At 42.7% G+C, this 16,917-nt stretch overlaps 1 protein-coding gene across 1 annotated transcript in view; it reads right to left on the bottom strand.

The window, feature by feature from the left end:
- Positions 1-2,498: 2,498 nt before the first annotated feature.
- The window catches only part of LOC107296053 (BICD family-like cargo adapter 2), a 47,934-nt gene continuing 33,515 nt past the window's right edge, over positions 2,499-16,917 (bottom strand). The window contains 7 exon segments of the mRNA XM_015825396.2: positions 2,499-2,672; positions 5,095-5,215; positions 8,751-8,881; positions 10,057-10,221; positions 12,081-12,263; positions 12,502-12,648; positions 15,235-15,351. Of these exon segments, the coding sequence (XP_015680882.2) occupies positions 2,499-2,672; positions 5,095-5,215; positions 8,751-8,881; positions 10,057-10,221; positions 12,081-12,263; positions 12,502-12,648; positions 15,235-15,351 (1,038 nt within the window).

The raw sequence follows: 16,917 nt of genomic DNA, 5'->3' as shown, positions 1-16,917 counted from the left end.
ACCCGAACTTGCAGCCAAAATGTTGGAGATGTGGTAATTTGGATGCAACTTATTATCATATCTGGTGGACATGTAGGGATGTTAAAGCCTTTTGGATTAAGATTTGGTGGAACCTTCAACAGATTTTTAAGAAAAAGATAAAATTTACACCGCAATTATTTTTATTGGGCATCATGGATAATTTGGATTCAAAAGAAATCAACTTGATGTTGTATTGTATAACAGCAGCAAGGATATTGATTGCTCAAAATTGGAAAAAGGAGATATTACCGACTATGGATGATTGGAGACAGAAAGTCTCATACTTTGCAGAAATGGCAAAAATATCCGCATACCTGAAGGATCAGTCTCAAGAGAAATTTATTCTGGTATGGAGAAGATGGATAGATTATATTCAGAGAAAATATGAAATGAACAATTATCATATAGCCTTTGATTAATTATTGTTATTTATAAATATTTTTATATATAATTTATATATATAGTTTATAGTTAAGTTGATTATTGTATATTAGAGTTACAGTAAGTTTATACTTGTTTATTTTATGAATGGGTTGTTTGGGTTAGATTTGGATTATTATGTGATTATTCCTGTACTCAGTTCTGGGAAGTCCGGGGGGGGGGAGGGGAGAAGGGGATTAGGGGATAGAAATTATAAAAATTGATGTATTTATATATTATAGGTAAATAATGGAATTCCATTAAAAAGAGGAGATGCTCGGCTGGTACCCCAATTCCATTAAAAAGAGGAGATGCTCGGCTGGTACCCCAAACTGCACTCGATGAGGTGGTTAAGAAGGGAGATGGGATGTAGGGAGGTGGAAAGGGGGAAAGAGGAGAGGTTGTGGGTTTAGGGGGAGGAAGGAAGAGGAAAGTGAATGAGGGTGGAGGCAAGGCGGGGACTGCCGAGCGTCTCCGAACACGTATTGAGTAGGATTATCTTTTTTGCTTGTGTAAGTAAATGCATCATATTTGTATTATTTGTTGTTTAATTTCAAAAATTAATAAAAAATTTATAAAAAAAAAAATTCAAGATGGCCGTTGCGTGAGTGAAGCTGCCATCTTGATTTTTTTTCATTTCCCCCTCCAGGGACATTCCTGTTTTGCCAGCAGTTGTCTCCCACTTGAAAGAAGTGAACATTACGAGTCGTTCTCGACTTACGACCACAACTGAGCTCAAAATTTCCATTGCTAAGCAAGACCGTTGTTAAGTGACTTGTGCTCCATTTTATGACATTTCTTGCCACAGTTGTTAAGTGAATCACTGCAGTTAAGTTAGTAACATGGTTGTTAAGTGAGTCTGGCTTCCCCATTGACTTTTGATCACATGACCCTGCAACCGTCATAAATATGAACCAGTTGCCAAGCATCAAAATTTTGATCACATGACCAAGGGGATGCTGCAATGGTTATAAGTGTGAAAAATGATCATAAGCCACTGTTTTCTGTGCTGTTGCAATTTTGAACGGTCACTAAATGAATGGTTGTAAGTTGAGAACTACTTGTAATCTATTTCTTCTTGCAAGGGGGGAACGTGAGATTAATATGCCCCCTCCCACCAATCTTGATTCTAAGAAAAAGTGGAGGATCAGAAGCCAGGTTTCTAGGCCTATTCCATCAAGTGCCAGGCGCTGGGACCTGTGGATGTCTCCAGGCTACCGGCTTGCTGTTCTGGAATAATCCACTTAGCTCAGTCATGTCTCCAATTTGCCAGAAGAGGGTGATCTTAGAACTTGGAGCAGAGATTGGCCAGCTGCTGTTGGAAACCTAGATGTGTTTTAAAAGAGAGACCAGACCCAAAGTTAGTGTTTTACAAATCCACTATACCGGTAACTACTAAAGAGAATCGCATTCAATTACATGACTTTAGCTGGCATCCAGTTTTGGTCACCACATTACATAAAATATGTTGAGACTTTGGAAAAAGTGCAAAGAAGAGCAACTAAGATGATTAAAGACCTGGAGACTAAAATATATGAAGAACCGTTGCAGGATTTGGGTATGGCCAGTCTAGAGAAAAGAAGAACTAGGCGGGACAGGATAGCAGTATTCCAGTATTTGAGGGGCTGCTACAAAGAGGATGGGGTCAACCTATTAACAGTGAGGACAATTAACCAGTGGAACAGCTTGCCTCCAGAAATTGTGAGTGCTCCATCACTGGAGGTTTTTAAGAAGAGACTTGTCTGAAATGGTATAGGAGGTTCTCCTGCTTGAGCAGGAGGCTGGACTAGAAGACTTCCAAGGTCCTTCTATTCTATTCTATTCTATTCTATTCTATTCTATTCTATTCTATTCTATTCTATTCTATTCTATTCTATTCTATTCTATTCTATTCTATTCTATTCTAAAAGGCTCTTGAACTCATTCAGCCCTTGTCCCTCCAAGATGTCCCTCAAAGGAGCTTCTACTGCGTCTCTTATCATCCAGTCCAGCCTTTGCATTCCCTTTACCCACTATCCTGCCTTCAGCCATATTAGAAGTTCCACACCTTCCACAATTCAGCTTTTCCGGAAGAATGGGAAGAAGCCTGTGCCACTGGGAATGCTGGCACCAGCCCGAAATAATTCAGGACCCTTGCCTTGTGTCGGTGGCTTTGGTGGCGGGGTGAGGCAATGGCGTTCTTCCCGCTGTTTCTGGAGAAGTTGTTGGTGAATAATATACTGAATATCATCCTGTAGGTCGCAAAGAAAAAAAGAGAATATTCTGATCAACATGAAGTAGAATCCAGAAATCCTTTCTTGAGTCTCTCTGAAGCAATATCAGATATGCTGTCCCAACCCATTTTCATTTAAAAGGGTTCATCTGCCTACAGTACAGATAGTCTTCAACTTATGACCACATTTGGGATCAGAATTTCCATTGCTAAGCAAGGATGTTGTTAAGTGATTCGTGCCTGATTTTATGACCTTTCTTGCCACAGTTGTTAAGCGACTCTGTAGTTTTTAAATTAATCATGCAGTTGTTAAGTAAATTCGGATTCTCCCATTGACTTTGCTTGTCAGAAGCCAGCTGGGAAATGGTTGCAAATGGAAAGCACATGATCCTGGGACAGTGCAACCATCATAAATATCACTGGCAGTAGCACCTAAACTTATATACCACTTCACAGTGTTTTATATCCCTCTCTAAGCAGTTTACCATATTGCCCCCAACTATCTGGGTCCTCTTTTTACAGACCTCGGAAGGATGGAAGGCTGAGTCAACCTTGAGCTGGTAAGGATCGAACTGCTGGCAGTCGGAAGAGTTAGCCTGCAATACTGCATTCTAACCACCGCACCACCATGGTTCTTTCCTCACATAAATACATGCTGGTTGCAAAGTGGCCAAATTTTCATCATGTGGCAGTGGGGATGCTGTGATAGTTGTACTGCAAGTGTGAGGGCTGCTTCCAAGTCACTTTTTTTCAGTGCCTTTGTAACTTTGAACCATCATTAAACAACTGGTTGTAAGTTGAGGGCCACCTGTTATTTTGAACAAAAGACACAATTTTGCCCTTGAAGACTCCCATTTGTAAAGTATTTCTGCCCCAAATGCTCAAAGCAAAAACAAAAAAAGATTCCTGTGATTTCGTTTTGGCTTTGCGGAAACGAAACGTCATAATTTGGCCCCTACAATACAGTTGCATTATTCTGAAAGTGATGTTTCCTTTCCTCATATAGTTAGGCACGTACTTGCGATCCAGAGCTCTATCAGTAATTTTTGCTCAGGGTTTGCTCTGCTGGCCCCAGCTTTAGACTATTCAAATGCTTAGCTGGTTTCATGTGTAGCATCACAAATCCAACGCAGAAACAGAAAAAATATTTTAGCTCCTCACCGATTTGTTTCTGTGATTTTCTAAATCTAAACTCTAATTTTCTAATTTTCTAAACTCCTTTCCTGCTACACCTTTCCCCTCCACTTCATTTTTATTTTTATTTTGCACTAATAACATCTTAGCATTCCCCTTCCTATAACTCAGGGGTCTTCAAACTTGGCAACTTTAAGACTTGTGGACTTCAACTCCCAGAATTCCTCAGCCATTTGTTTTTAACTATGGCTAGTCCTCAACTTACAACTTTTCATTTAGTGACCGTGCGAAGTTACAACGGTACTGAAAAAAGTGACTTATGACCATTTTTCACACTTATGATCGTTGCAGCAGCCCCGTGGTCATGTGATCAATACTCAGACGCTTGGCAACTGATTCATATTTATGACGGTTGCAGAGTCCCAGGGTCACGTGATCACCTTTTGCGGCCTTCTGACAAGCAAAGTCAATGGGGAAGCCAGATTCATTCAACAACCGTGTTACTAACTTAATAACTGTAGTAATTCACTTAGCATCTGTGGCAAGAAAAGGTCATAAAATGGGGGCACAACTCACTTAAGAAATGTCTCACTTAGCAACATAAATTTTGGGCTCAGTTGTGGTGTTAAGTTGAAGACTACCTTTATTCTTCAGTAAATATTTCTTTTTGCATTTGCTTTCCTGCAAGCTCCCCTTTTATATCCCATCATTGGGCCTTCCTCCCTCCCCCCAAAAGGGGCCTATTTGAAAAGGGATGAGATTCATTCAGTGAACCTGGAATGCAGCTGGGAACGAGCTGCCCCCAGAGATCCGGGTGATTCCGGATCTCCCCTCCTTCCGCCGCGCCCTCAAGACTTGGTTGTTTCAGCGGGCAGGACTGGCCTAAGGGTATTTTAAATTGGTTTTAACTAAATTTTAGTAGAAGCGGCCTATTTAAATATTTATTTTTAATTATTCTCTTAATTTTATATTTTGTATTTGTATCAAACTGTTTTTAAACTGGCTGTAAGCCGCCCTGAGTCCTCCGGGAGAAGGGCGGGGTATAAATATAATAAATTCAAATTCAAATACAAATTCAATATAGGAAAAGGATAAAAATCCCCACACTCCATTCAGCTATGTCACAAAATGCATCTGGAACTGAGGAAATGTTGAAGGAGCCAAAGCTGTATCTGAATGGGATTTTTAAAAAAGGAGCCATCGGGACTGTTACAGTTCCTGACACATGGTTCACAGCTTGCAAACGAATTAACAGTTAAACCTCAGGAGGACATGTTTCCTGATGGTTCTGATATTTGCTTACTCACTTGCCAAGCTTCCAGCTCCTGAGTAAGTGCCATCTTCTGGAGAATGACACGCAGCAACTGTTGGCTCAGCGAATCTCGCTCCAGGGAGATTTTTGCCAATTCCAATTCTATTTCACCTTTCCTAGTAGGAAAAAAAGTATAGTCATAGTCATACATCTGGAGCACTACGTGAACACCATCAGCATTGATGAAATCCACATCAGTCAATTGCAAAAGGCAGCTTTACTTGGAACAGTAAGTGTCACCCTGTGATGATACCTTTAACATCATCAGACAACAGCATCTGTCTATCCCAGTCCCTTGGGAAAGACTTAAAAGGTAGACAAAAATGACAAATCCTGTCTAAACATCTGGCTGACTGTGTAACTAAACCATAATTTTATTATTTTTATATTATAATATATACAATAAATTAGAGTAGAGTAGAGTAGAGTAGAGTAGAGTAGAGTAGAGTAGAGTAGAGTAGAGTGGAGTGGAGTGGAGTGGAGTGGAGTAGGGGAGGGGAGGGGAGGGGAGGAGAGGAGAATAACTTAACTTGGCCAAGTGTGATTAGTGTCTCTGGTGCAGAAGCTCAAAGTGTACATGCAAAGCAACAGTAGAATAATCATACTAATCTTACCTACAGTATAAGAGGGGTTAGTAAAGAAGGTAAGAAGGATAATAATGCTACTGTCATACTACATCAGTAAATACAGGTAGTCCTTGACTTACAACAGTTCGCTAAGTGACCGACGTTACAATGGCACTGAAAAAAATGACCTGACCATTTTTCACACTTATGACCATTGCAGCATCCCCATGCTCACATAATTTACATTGGGCTGCTTGACAACTGACTCACATTTATGACGGTTGCAATGTTCCGGGGTCATGTGATCACCAATCTTCTGACAAGCAAAGTCAATGGGGAAGTCAGATTTACGTTAACAACCGTGTTACTAATTTAACAACTGCAGTGATTCACTTAACAAATGTGGCAAGAAAAGTCGTAAAATGGGGCAAAATTCATTTAACAAATTTCTCACTTAGCAACATAAATTTTGGGCTCAATTGTGGTCATACATTGACTGTATACATAGACATTAGACAGCTCTGTGAGAATTAGGTGTTTAGCCGAGCGATGGCCTGAGGGAAAAAATTGTTCCGTATGTCTAGACTCTAGTTGTTTTGACATGCAATGCCCTGTAGCACCGTCCCGAGGGGAGGAGTTGAAGTGGTTTATGTCCAGGATGTGAGGAGTCTATAGATATTTTCTCAGCCCTCTTTCTGGTTCCTGCAGTATACAGTTCCTCAATGGAAGGCAGGCTGGTTGCAACTGTTTTTTTCTGCAGTCCTGACTATCCGTTGGAGTCTGTACCTGTGTTGTTAGGTTGCTGTACCAAACCAGACAGTTATAGAAGTACAAATGACAGACTGAATAATTATTGTGGGAGTTTTTTTTTTAAAAAAACATACAATCTTGGCTCATAACACATCAGATTTAACTGTGATTGAAACAAAGAAAGTATAGATGTGGCAATACCAGGAGATAGTAGAATAGAAAACAAAAAATTGGAGAAGATCACAAGTATCCAGATCTGAAAATTGAAATTGAAAGAATAGGGCATAAACTGGGTGCCATACCAAAAAATCTTGGAAGGGACTTAGAAAATACGAGCATTGACAATATTTCCATCTGTCAGTTACAGAAGGCCAAATCTGTTTTTAAGTTATTGGACTGTAAAAGTGACTGTGTGTGTGTTGTATTTTCAGACTTGCAACATTGATGTCAGCCCTCCCAGGTAAACCAGACAGGAAATACAAATTTTATTTTGTTGTAGAACTACTTGAAGAGAAACTTGCAAATCTGAAAGTACAAATCTTCCACCATCTCCTTAACAGTCTGAGAAATTAGGGAAGGTGCCTTCCTATCTCTTTCTCCACCCATTTTGCAGCTGTAGGCTATGCTCCCTCTTATCTGACCAGTCCATAGGCAGCATCTCTTTTGCTGGTCTCCCAAGGTCATTTCCTGTATTATTACAAACAGAGAGAATCGTCACCATTACATCTATTTATTTTCACCTTTCTGAGTAGACATTATTTTGTGATGTCATAAATTTGTGGTATTGAATTTTGGGTAGCTGGCAGTTGCTATAATACTTGCTAAATGTGTCCTTGGCGGATTCTCCTTTGGTTCCGATATAACCTGGTGCTATGCTATAAAAAAGCTTTTTAGGGAATGGGCAGCATTTTCAATTGGATTTTCTAGTTTAATAGTATCAGTGCAGTGACTTCAAATCTGGTGTTATTGTGTGGCAATTCCATCAAAGGTGTGGTTTTGCTGTTATTAATTAACCCACTAGCAATAAACATTACAGTTGTTCAAACAAGCAACCTTTGCAGAGTGTATAGTGAAGTCAGCAAGTTTATTCAGGTTGAATAACTTTGATAAGCAGAAAAGGAACACGATTTGGCTAAAATTGGAAAGATTCAAGGCCGATGCATAAAGATTTCCTCCAAGGTCTCATTTCCATCCTTTCAACCCTCGCAATAATGCACCATCATCATAAATAAGGCCACTTGCTGTAAGAAAATGCAATGGTGGCAAAAAAGGAGAATATTTGTAGCTTAGGGTTGAAATGAGGAGTCCTTGCTGCTCTCTGAGCTTGGTTGTTTTCTTGCAGACGTTTCATTACCTAAACTATGTAACATCATCAATGCAATGGTAGAGATTATGACTTCGATTGTTTTTTGTTGCATCTGCAGCAAAGTACAAATTCTAGCTTTTGTTCTCACATAATGAGGGAGCCCTAACTGGGATGGAGAAGGGTATCTCCATTCCATAATGGTTCCTGCCATGAAACAGTAGTTCTTAACCTTGGCACATTTAAGATGTGTGGACTTCAATTCCCAGAATTCCTCAGTCAGCCAGGCTGGCTAAAGAACTCTGGGAGTTGAAGTTTATACATCTTAAAGCTGCCAAGGCTGGGAAACATTAGCCTATGGTAAACTGCCTTGGAAGATGGGGGTCTCGTTTAATCTGCCTTGCCAGTGAGCCCATATGATTGGGTCTAACTCAGTTTTCCCCAAGCTGATAACTCCAAATGTAGTGGCTTTATTAATGACTGCTGGGGACTTTGAAATGATAGACAGGCTGGTCCAACTACTTTGACAGGCAACGAACCCAGCAGCAATCATAGTATCAGGAGCAAAGGGATTATAGATAGTCCTCAATTTATGACAATTGGGACTGGTACTTCTGTTGCTAAGCTAGGCAGATGTTAAGTGAGTCACGCCTGCTTTATTTTTTTTGACACAGCCATTAGGTGAATCACCAAGGTTGTTAAGTGAGTCATAGGGTTGCTAAGCAAATCTGGCTTCCGCCATTGACTTTTCTTGTCAGAAGCGGGCTTGTAAGGTTGCAAATGGTGATCACATGACCTTGGGACACTGCTACCATTCTAAATACGTGCTGGTTGCCAAGCACCCAAATTTGATCACATGACTGTGGGGGATGCTGCAACGATCCTAAGTACGAGGACCAGTCATAAATCACTTTTTTCAGCTCCTTTGTAACTCTGAATGGTTGCTAAACGAAGGGTTGTTCAGTCAAAGGATTACCTGTACATAAATCAATACAGTGTATGTGGTTTGCAAAGCCAATCATCAGAGCTCACTTGAATATAGCCTCATCCTGGTCTGCTATGGCTAACTTCAAGGCCTTGTCCCGATTGCTTTCTTGGTACAGCCGCCTCTGGTTCTCTATCTCAGACTTCAAACCGCTGAGCTCCACGTGTTGCAAGGTCACCTGGGGATGGAGAAGAAGTCATGCAGTGTGCGATTCCCCAAGCCACACAAGAGATTGGCCTCCCATAAGTAAGGTTCTACATTTAGGCAAGAAAAACCAAATGCACAGGTATAGTATAGGTGGTACTTTGCTCAAAAGTAGCAACTGTGAGAAGGATCTTGGAGTCCTAGTGGACAATCACTTAACTATGAACCAGCAGTGTACTGCAGCTGCCAAAAAAGCCAACACAGTGCTAGGCTGCACTAACAGAGGGATAGAATCAAGATCACGTGAAGTGTTAATACCACTTTACAAGGCCTTGGTAAGGCCACACTTGGAATATGGCATCCAGTTTTGGTCACCACGATGTAAAAAAGACTCTAGAACAGTGGTTCTCAACCTGTGGGTCGGGACCCCATTTGGGGTCGATCGACCATTTCATGGGGGTCGCCAAACAAGGCTGTCCGCCATTTTTTTTGTCCGCCATTTTTTTCCCCCTTTTCCAGCAGGTGCCTTACCTCCCTTGGGCTGGGCCAGCTGGTGGTCGGCCTGCTCCGTCTCTGCCGCTTGCCAGCTATGCCTCGGCTAGCGCAGGGGGCGGAACCACGCATACACGGCGCTCCTGGGCAGGGAAAGTCCTCGACTTACGACCGGTTGGGTAGTCCTTGACTTACGACCGGTTTAGTCCTCGACTTATGACCGGTTGGGGTCGCGGCATTAAAAAGGTTGAGAACCACTGCTCTAGAAAGAGTACAGAGAAGAGCAACAAAGATGATCAGGGGACTGGAGGCTAAAACATATAAGGAATGGTTGCTGGAATTGGGTATATCTAGTTTAATGAAGAGAAGGACGAGCGGGGACATGATAGCAGTGTTCCAATATCTCAGGGGCTGCCACAAAGAAGAGGGAGGAGCCAAGCTATTCTCCAAAGCACCTGAAGGCAGGACAAAAAGCAATGGATGGAAACTAACCAAAGAGAGAAGCAACCTAGAATTAAGGAGAAATTTCCTGACAGTTAGAACAATTAATCAGTGGAACAACCTGCCTCCAGAAGTTGTGAATGCTCCAACACTGGAAGTTTCCTGCCTGAGCAGGGGGTTGGACTAGATGACCTCCAAGGTCCCTTCCAACGTTTATTATTATTATTGTTATTGTTGTTGTTGTTGTTGTTGTTATAAAAGTACAGCGCAGGTTACCTGATCCTGGAGTTTCGCAATCTCCATTTCTTTCTGGGCCAGGATGTCTTGCTGCTGATAGCTCAAGGCCGAAACCCTTTTGGTGTATTCAGAGATGTTCTCCTCCAGCCTTGGAGAGGCCTTCTTTGGAGTGGAACCAGTCTTGTGGATGCCGTGGGTGATTGACTAAAGTAGTTAAATAGATGCCCGCCCAAGGAGTCAGAAAGCTTAGTGCTAGAAAGTAGGAGACTTATAACTATCCGTTTAACGACCATTCAAAGTTACAATGCCACTGAAAAAAGTGACTTATGACTGTTTTTCACACTTACAACCACTGTAGCATCCCCATAATCAAAATTTGGATGCTTGGCAACTGCCATGTATTCATGATGGTTGCAGTGTCCCGTGGTCGGGTGATCACCTTTTGCAACCTTCTGCAAAAGCAAAAATCAGTGGGAAACCTAGATTCACTTAACAACCCTGTTACCAACTTAACAAATGCAGTGATTCACTCAACAACGGTGGCAAGAAAGGTCATAAAACAGGGCAAAACAACCGTCTTGCTTAGCAATGGAAATTTTGGGTTTCAATTGTGGTTGTAAGCCGAGGACTATCTATACAGCCACATTGTCTTCGTGTGAATCTCACCAGGACAATTCTTCATGGGTGTCTCCCACGTTGCATTAAGATACCAACTATCTCCCTTTGGACCAAATTGCAATTGTGTGCATGGTTTCTTAGGAATAAGCCTACCTGGGCTCAGGAGAACCTATCACCCTACTATTGTTCTAATATTACTCTTTTCAGAGGCTTTTTGATAAGGACAGAAGAGATGCTATTTTCAGAGCCCAGTGGCTTCCACAACAAGGGTTCATTTATTTATTATTATTTTCAAGTGCCAAACAAGATTAAACATCTGGCAGTTGTGGAGGCAATTTATGTCTTTTAGAAAATAAAACAGTGATGGTCTGTGCATAGGGTATGAGTGAGAGGATTTGTAATCACTCAGGGGACAGGGACAGCTCTGCAACCAGACATTTTTTAAGTCCCAGTTTTGGGCTTCCTTCTTGGTCCAGTGATGAGAGAACTGACTGACTGGCTCATGGTGTTCCTTGTCTTTTTCCATTGTTTCAAGTCCCACAGAAAGGAAGATACACAAAGGTCATTTTCCAATTGGGTGGTGAGGCATTAGGGCTGGAAACAAGAGCGAATATTGTGCTGGGCAGAAGTGTCTTATAATTTGTTCCAGCTAGGTATGAAGATAACATGCTTCAGATGTCCCAATCAATATATTTTGAATACAGGTAGTCCTCAATTTACGATCACACTTTGAACCAGAATTTCTATTGCTAAGCAAGATGACTGTTAAGTGAATCATGCCCAGTTTAATGATGTTTTCGCCTAAGTGGTTAAGAAGTGAATCCCTGCAGTTGTTAATTAAATCATGTGCTCAAATCCAGCTTCCCCCACTGACTTTGCTTGTTGGAAGCCAGCTGGGAAGGTCACAAATGGTGATCACATGACCCCAGGATGCTACAACCATTGTAAATATAATCCAGTTGCCAAGCACCTCAGTTTTGATCATGTGACTCTGTGGATACTGCGAGGGTCACAACAAGTGTGAGGGCCAGTTGTGAGTCACTCTTTTCACGGCCATTATAACTTTGAATGGCCACTAAACTGATCGTTGTAAGTTGAGGATTAGTGTGTGGTTGTAAATTGAAGATTATCTGCACACCCAGAGTGTGGGAAAGATTGCCCCTGAAGAGTCAGAACTGACAAAGCTTCTTGGATGAGAAGCAAAACATCTTCAAGGAAAGACAAAGTCCAGTTGCCCTTTGAAAAAGCACCTTTGGGACAACCATGACCTGAATGACTGAGAATCTCCATAGACATTTGGGAAGGATTGGTCAGCTATGTGTAATGTTGTGCACTCTCTCAAATTAGCACACAAATTACAGCCTTCTTTTGACATTGAAAATTTCCCTGGTGACACTAAAAAGGGAATCTGAGCCCCCCTCCCCAGGTGTATCCTTCTAGTTTACCTTTGGTGTCTGTCCAGGGGCTCCTGGAGCATCGCCTAAACTGCTTTCAATCTCAGATTGGATGGAAGTAACAGAGGTATCTGACTCATGCAGACGGATCTCTTCCTTCAAATCTTTGACCTGATGCTGGAGGTGCCTATTGGCAGTCCGGAGTTCCTCAGCTTCCACTTCTACCTGTTTAAACTTTGGATGGGAAGAGAAACAGGAAGCAGAGGCTGAAAATAGCTTCTGGGGAAGAGTTTTTCCCCGAGATGCAGCTGCTTTCATGGAATTCTTCTTCCTAATTCTGTGCATAACCGCCCCTGGGTGACTCATTTTCCCATCAGTGGTTTCATATCTCTTTTGGTTTCGTCCCGTTTCAAGACTGGCCATTGTTTCCCCTGAAACGTAACGTTTATGTGCAAGTACATAAACCACATACCTGCAGCTGCTTTTCACGGCTCTCTTTGCGGAGAAGGAGGAGGTTGTCGTGTAACGTGTCCACCAGCACCTGGATGGATTCGGTCTCCTCCTGAAGCTGACGGATCTGTTTCTCCATATCTTGCTTCCGCTCTTGAAGCAGACGATTCTGCGAAGGAAGACGTCAGAAATGAACATAAGAAGAAAGGAGGGAACACTTCAAAGATCAGCTCCATATCACCATTCCCTGCTCAGTCAGCTCAATGCCTTGTGCCCAGTTTTGGCTTGGGAAAAGTGGAAAAGTTTTCTTCCAAACCCAGAAAATCTGGAATAACACTGCATACCTATCTTTGTTAAAGTAAAAAAAAAAAGATATTAGACAACAGATATCACCAAAGTGTGGTTGCCAATTCAGATTGGGCAATAGATTATCCATTTGTAATAGGAGATTGCACCCACTGAAGAACAAATAGCAATAGCACTTATATACTGCTTCATATAGCCCTCTCTAAGCAGTATACAAACGTCAGCATATTGCCCGCAGCAATCTGGGTCCTCATTTTACCGACCTCAGAAGGGTGGAAGGCTGAGTCAACCTTGCGCTGGTCAGGATCCAACTCCTGGCTATAGACAGAGTTATCCTGCAATACTGCATTTTAACCACTGCACCATCATGGTTCCTAATAAAGCAGGCATGTCAAACTCGCGACGTCACGTGATGTATTGTGACTTTTTCCCCATTGCCGGCACGGTTTCAGTGTAACGCATCTGGCCCGCGGGCCGGCAGTTTGACATGCCTGTAATAAAGGATTGTAACAAATGATGTTACCTAGTTTGGGTAACGTAACATCTGCAAGAAATCAACCAAGCTCAGAGAGCACCAAGGACCCCTCAAATACAGGTTTTCATCCTCCATCTTTCTCTACATGCAAAGTTGTTGATGTAATACAGGTAGTCCTCAGCTTATGACCACAGTTGTGACTGGAACTTCCATCGCTAAGCAATGCATTTGTTAGATGAATCATCACGTGACCGCACCTGATTTTATAACCTTTTTTGCCAGGGTCATTAAGCAAATCACACAGTCATTAATTGAATCTGGCTTCCCCCATTGACCTTGCTTGTTGGAAGCTACCTGGGAAGGTAACAAATGGTGATCATATGACCCCAGGATGCTGTAATCTTTGTAAATAGATGCTGGTTGCCCAGTGCTTGAATTGGGATCACGTAACTGCAGGGATGCTGTGACTCATAAGTCACTTTTTTCAGCACCGTTATAACTTTGAACAGTTATGAAACAAATGGTCATAAGTTGAGGACTACCTGTACTTCTCAAAATGGCTTCCATTCAGTGACTAACACACTTTCCTTGACATAATCCATCAGCAATTTTTGAGAACTGGGCATCCTCTCATGATTATATATTCTACTGTATTAATACTGCAATTCTTCAGAGAAAGAGGGTTACATAAGGATTTCAGGATAGCTTCCACAATGCTCCAGAGTGATGCTCAAGGGCCTTGTAGGAAATATAAACAGAGGCTCCAAATTGCCCAGCATTTCCTGAATCTTGGAAAAAAAGACCTAGGATACATGCTAAGAATCAACCATATTGGGGACTGAAGAAACTCAAAGATTGATTATTGTCCCTACAGATGAAGACTTTCACAGTGATGATTAGAGTCAGATGTTCAGATAGGACAGACATGCGGCTATTGCAGAATTCCCCAATCTTTTTGGCTTTGTGGACTGGCGAGTGGGGGGGGGAGAGGGGATGGTTTTGTGTGAGAAGTTGGCGAGCGTGTTTGCAACTCCATTTGCATGGGCACACGCACCCACTTCTTGAGCAAATGGAGTGCACACACACATGCTCGCCCACTGCTTGCATAAGTGTGAATGCATGCATGAACACACATGCTCACCTGTCACTTCCATGGCCTAGTTCTGAAAGGCTCAAAGCCCAGTAGTGGGTTGGGGACCCCTGGACTATTGGATGTTTTTAAGAGTTGGAGGGCATGCTTCTTAGTTTCAGGAACAGAACATGTATGAAGAGGAAAGGAAGACCACCTTGAACACAAACAAACCATGTCCTTTCTTTAGCTCTGGGCAACCCGAACTGTGCAACATAGGTTTGAGAATAGAGGGGAGAGTTGTTTAGGGCTAGTAGATGGGGGCTGCAGAATTCCAGATGACCTCTAGATGGCAGCAAAATGGCAGCAAACACCAAGTCTGTGCTGCCATCAGGTGGTTGTCAGTATTTTTGAAGCCCAGATCTAGTACAGTAGCTCTGAGTCATCAGTTACCAGTTTAGTGTGTGTTGTCAAGGTATTAATTTAACAGCTAACCAGCTTATGTAATATAAGATATAAGATGTAATGATGGGAATGACTCAGCAGGGTCTGTGTCTCTTTAAGAGCCTTTCTATAAAGGGAAGGCTCCGCTGATGTGTTCTCTCTTTTCCGTTTCCTGCTGTAACTGTGGTTTGTTGGATCCTGCTGTATTAGCATGTGTATGTATATTGTTCCTGGTGTATGATATTGTAGATAGTGTAAGATAAACCACCATTTACTATAGACCACTGCTTATTGTGTTTATTCCTGGGTTATCTCGTGCAATAAGACTGTGCATGCTAAATCAACCATTTTCAGATTAAGCTATAACACCCCTAGAGTGATGGAGAAGAAAGGATTAGTCTTTTACCTGCCTGCCATCACTGGCTCGAAGAGGGGCATTAATCGACAGCCTTTTTTCTTACCTCAGCTTGCAGACTTTGCATTCGTGCAGCATGCTCAGCATTGCAAAGGCTCAGGGTCTGATGTTCTGCACGTAATACAGCCAGATCTTCCTGGAGCTGCTGCTCCAAGTGAGTGACCTATTATAGGGGATGGAGCAGACAGCTCTTGGTTAGGCTTTGATAACAGAGGATCTTCTTTAAACCTCTTTTCCAAGCTATTCTTGGCTCTGGATGGTGCGAAATGTGCTTCACCTCCAAATGCAGGTAGTCCCCATCTCACGACTATAATAGACCCTGCCCATCACATTCGTAAGTCATGACGATTGTAAAAAAGGTCAACCAGGTGACTAACCCAATTTTGCAATCTATTTTGTGATGGTTGTTTAACTCACACGGGATCATAAAGCGGCTACCATGGTCATTAAACAAACACAGTCATTAAGCAAACCAAGGGTTCACAATGGGTGCAGTTTTGCCCCAAAGTGGAAGTAACTGCTGAATTTTGGCAAAATCATTGTAAAACACAATCAGTTGACCATGGGATGCTGCAAGCAGCCGTTAAGTGGGGTCAAGTTGCTAAGAGCCTGAAGTTCAGTCACATTACTTGGGGAGGGGACTGTCTGAGCTTCAAATCTGGGCCGTAAGTAGCTCCCAGGAACAAGTAGTCCTAGACTTAAACAGTTCATTCAGTTACTGTTCAAAGTTACAACAGCACTGAAAAAAGTGACTTATGACCGTTTTTCACATTTATAACCATTGCAGCATTCCCGTGGTCACATGATCAAAATTCAGACGCTTGCCAACTGACTCATATTTATGATGGTTGCAGTGTCCCGGGGTCATGTGATCACCTTTTGTGACCTTCTGACAAGCAAAGTCAATGGGGAAGCCAGATTCATTGAAAACCATGTTGCTAACTTAACAACTGCAGTGATTCACTTAACACATGTGTGGTAAGAAAGGTCATAAAATGGGGGGGAAATTCACTTAACAATGACAGAAAATTTGGGCTCAATTGCAGTTGTAGCGGGGCTACAGGAGCTTGGCTGGGAAGGGAGAGATTGGGACAGCTGCTGCTGGTTTGGGATGTGGCAGGGGTGGATGAAGGGAAAGGATAGAAAAAGGGAAGGAAGGAAAGGGGTGGCTGTTGGAGTTCATCAGGTGAAGGTAAAGAGGGATTGGAGGTTTTAAGCTGACCCCTTCGTGTGGAGGAGGGGGAGAGAGAAAGAGAGAGAGGGGGAGTGGAATTTTATTGCTTTCCTTCGTGAGAAGGATATTTCCTTTGGCCCCCTCGGATAGGGTGCGCAATCTGGGTGTCCTCCTGGATTCACGGCTGACACTGGATGATCAGTTGGCGGCCGTGACCAGGGGGGCGTTTTATCAGGTCCGCCTGATTCACCAGTTGCGGCCTTTTCTGGACCGGGACGCCTTGCGCACAGTCACTCATGCTCTGGTCACCTCCAGCCTGGACTACTGTAATGCTCTCTACATGGGGCTTCCCTTGGGGAGCACCCGGAGGCTCCAGCTAGTCCAAAATGCGGCCGCGCAGGCGGTGTTGGGAGGGACTCGTCGCTCCCATGTAACACCGCTGCTGCGCGAGCTGCATTGGCTGCCGGTGGCCTTCCGGGTGCGCTTCAAGGTGCTGACTATCATCTTTAAGGCGCTCCATGGCAGCGGACCGGGATACCTTCGAGACCGCCTTCT

This window comes from Protobothrops mucrosquamatus, unplaced genomic scaffold, assembly GCF_001527695.2.
Source record: "Protobothrops mucrosquamatus isolate PMUCROS unplaced genomic scaffold, P.Mucros_1.0 scaffold2617, whole genome shotgun sequence".
NCBI lineage: Eukaryota > Metazoa > Chordata > Lepidosauria > Squamata > Viperidae > Protobothrops > Protobothrops mucrosquamatus.
This window is presented reverse-complemented; position numbering and strand designations above follow the sequence as displayed.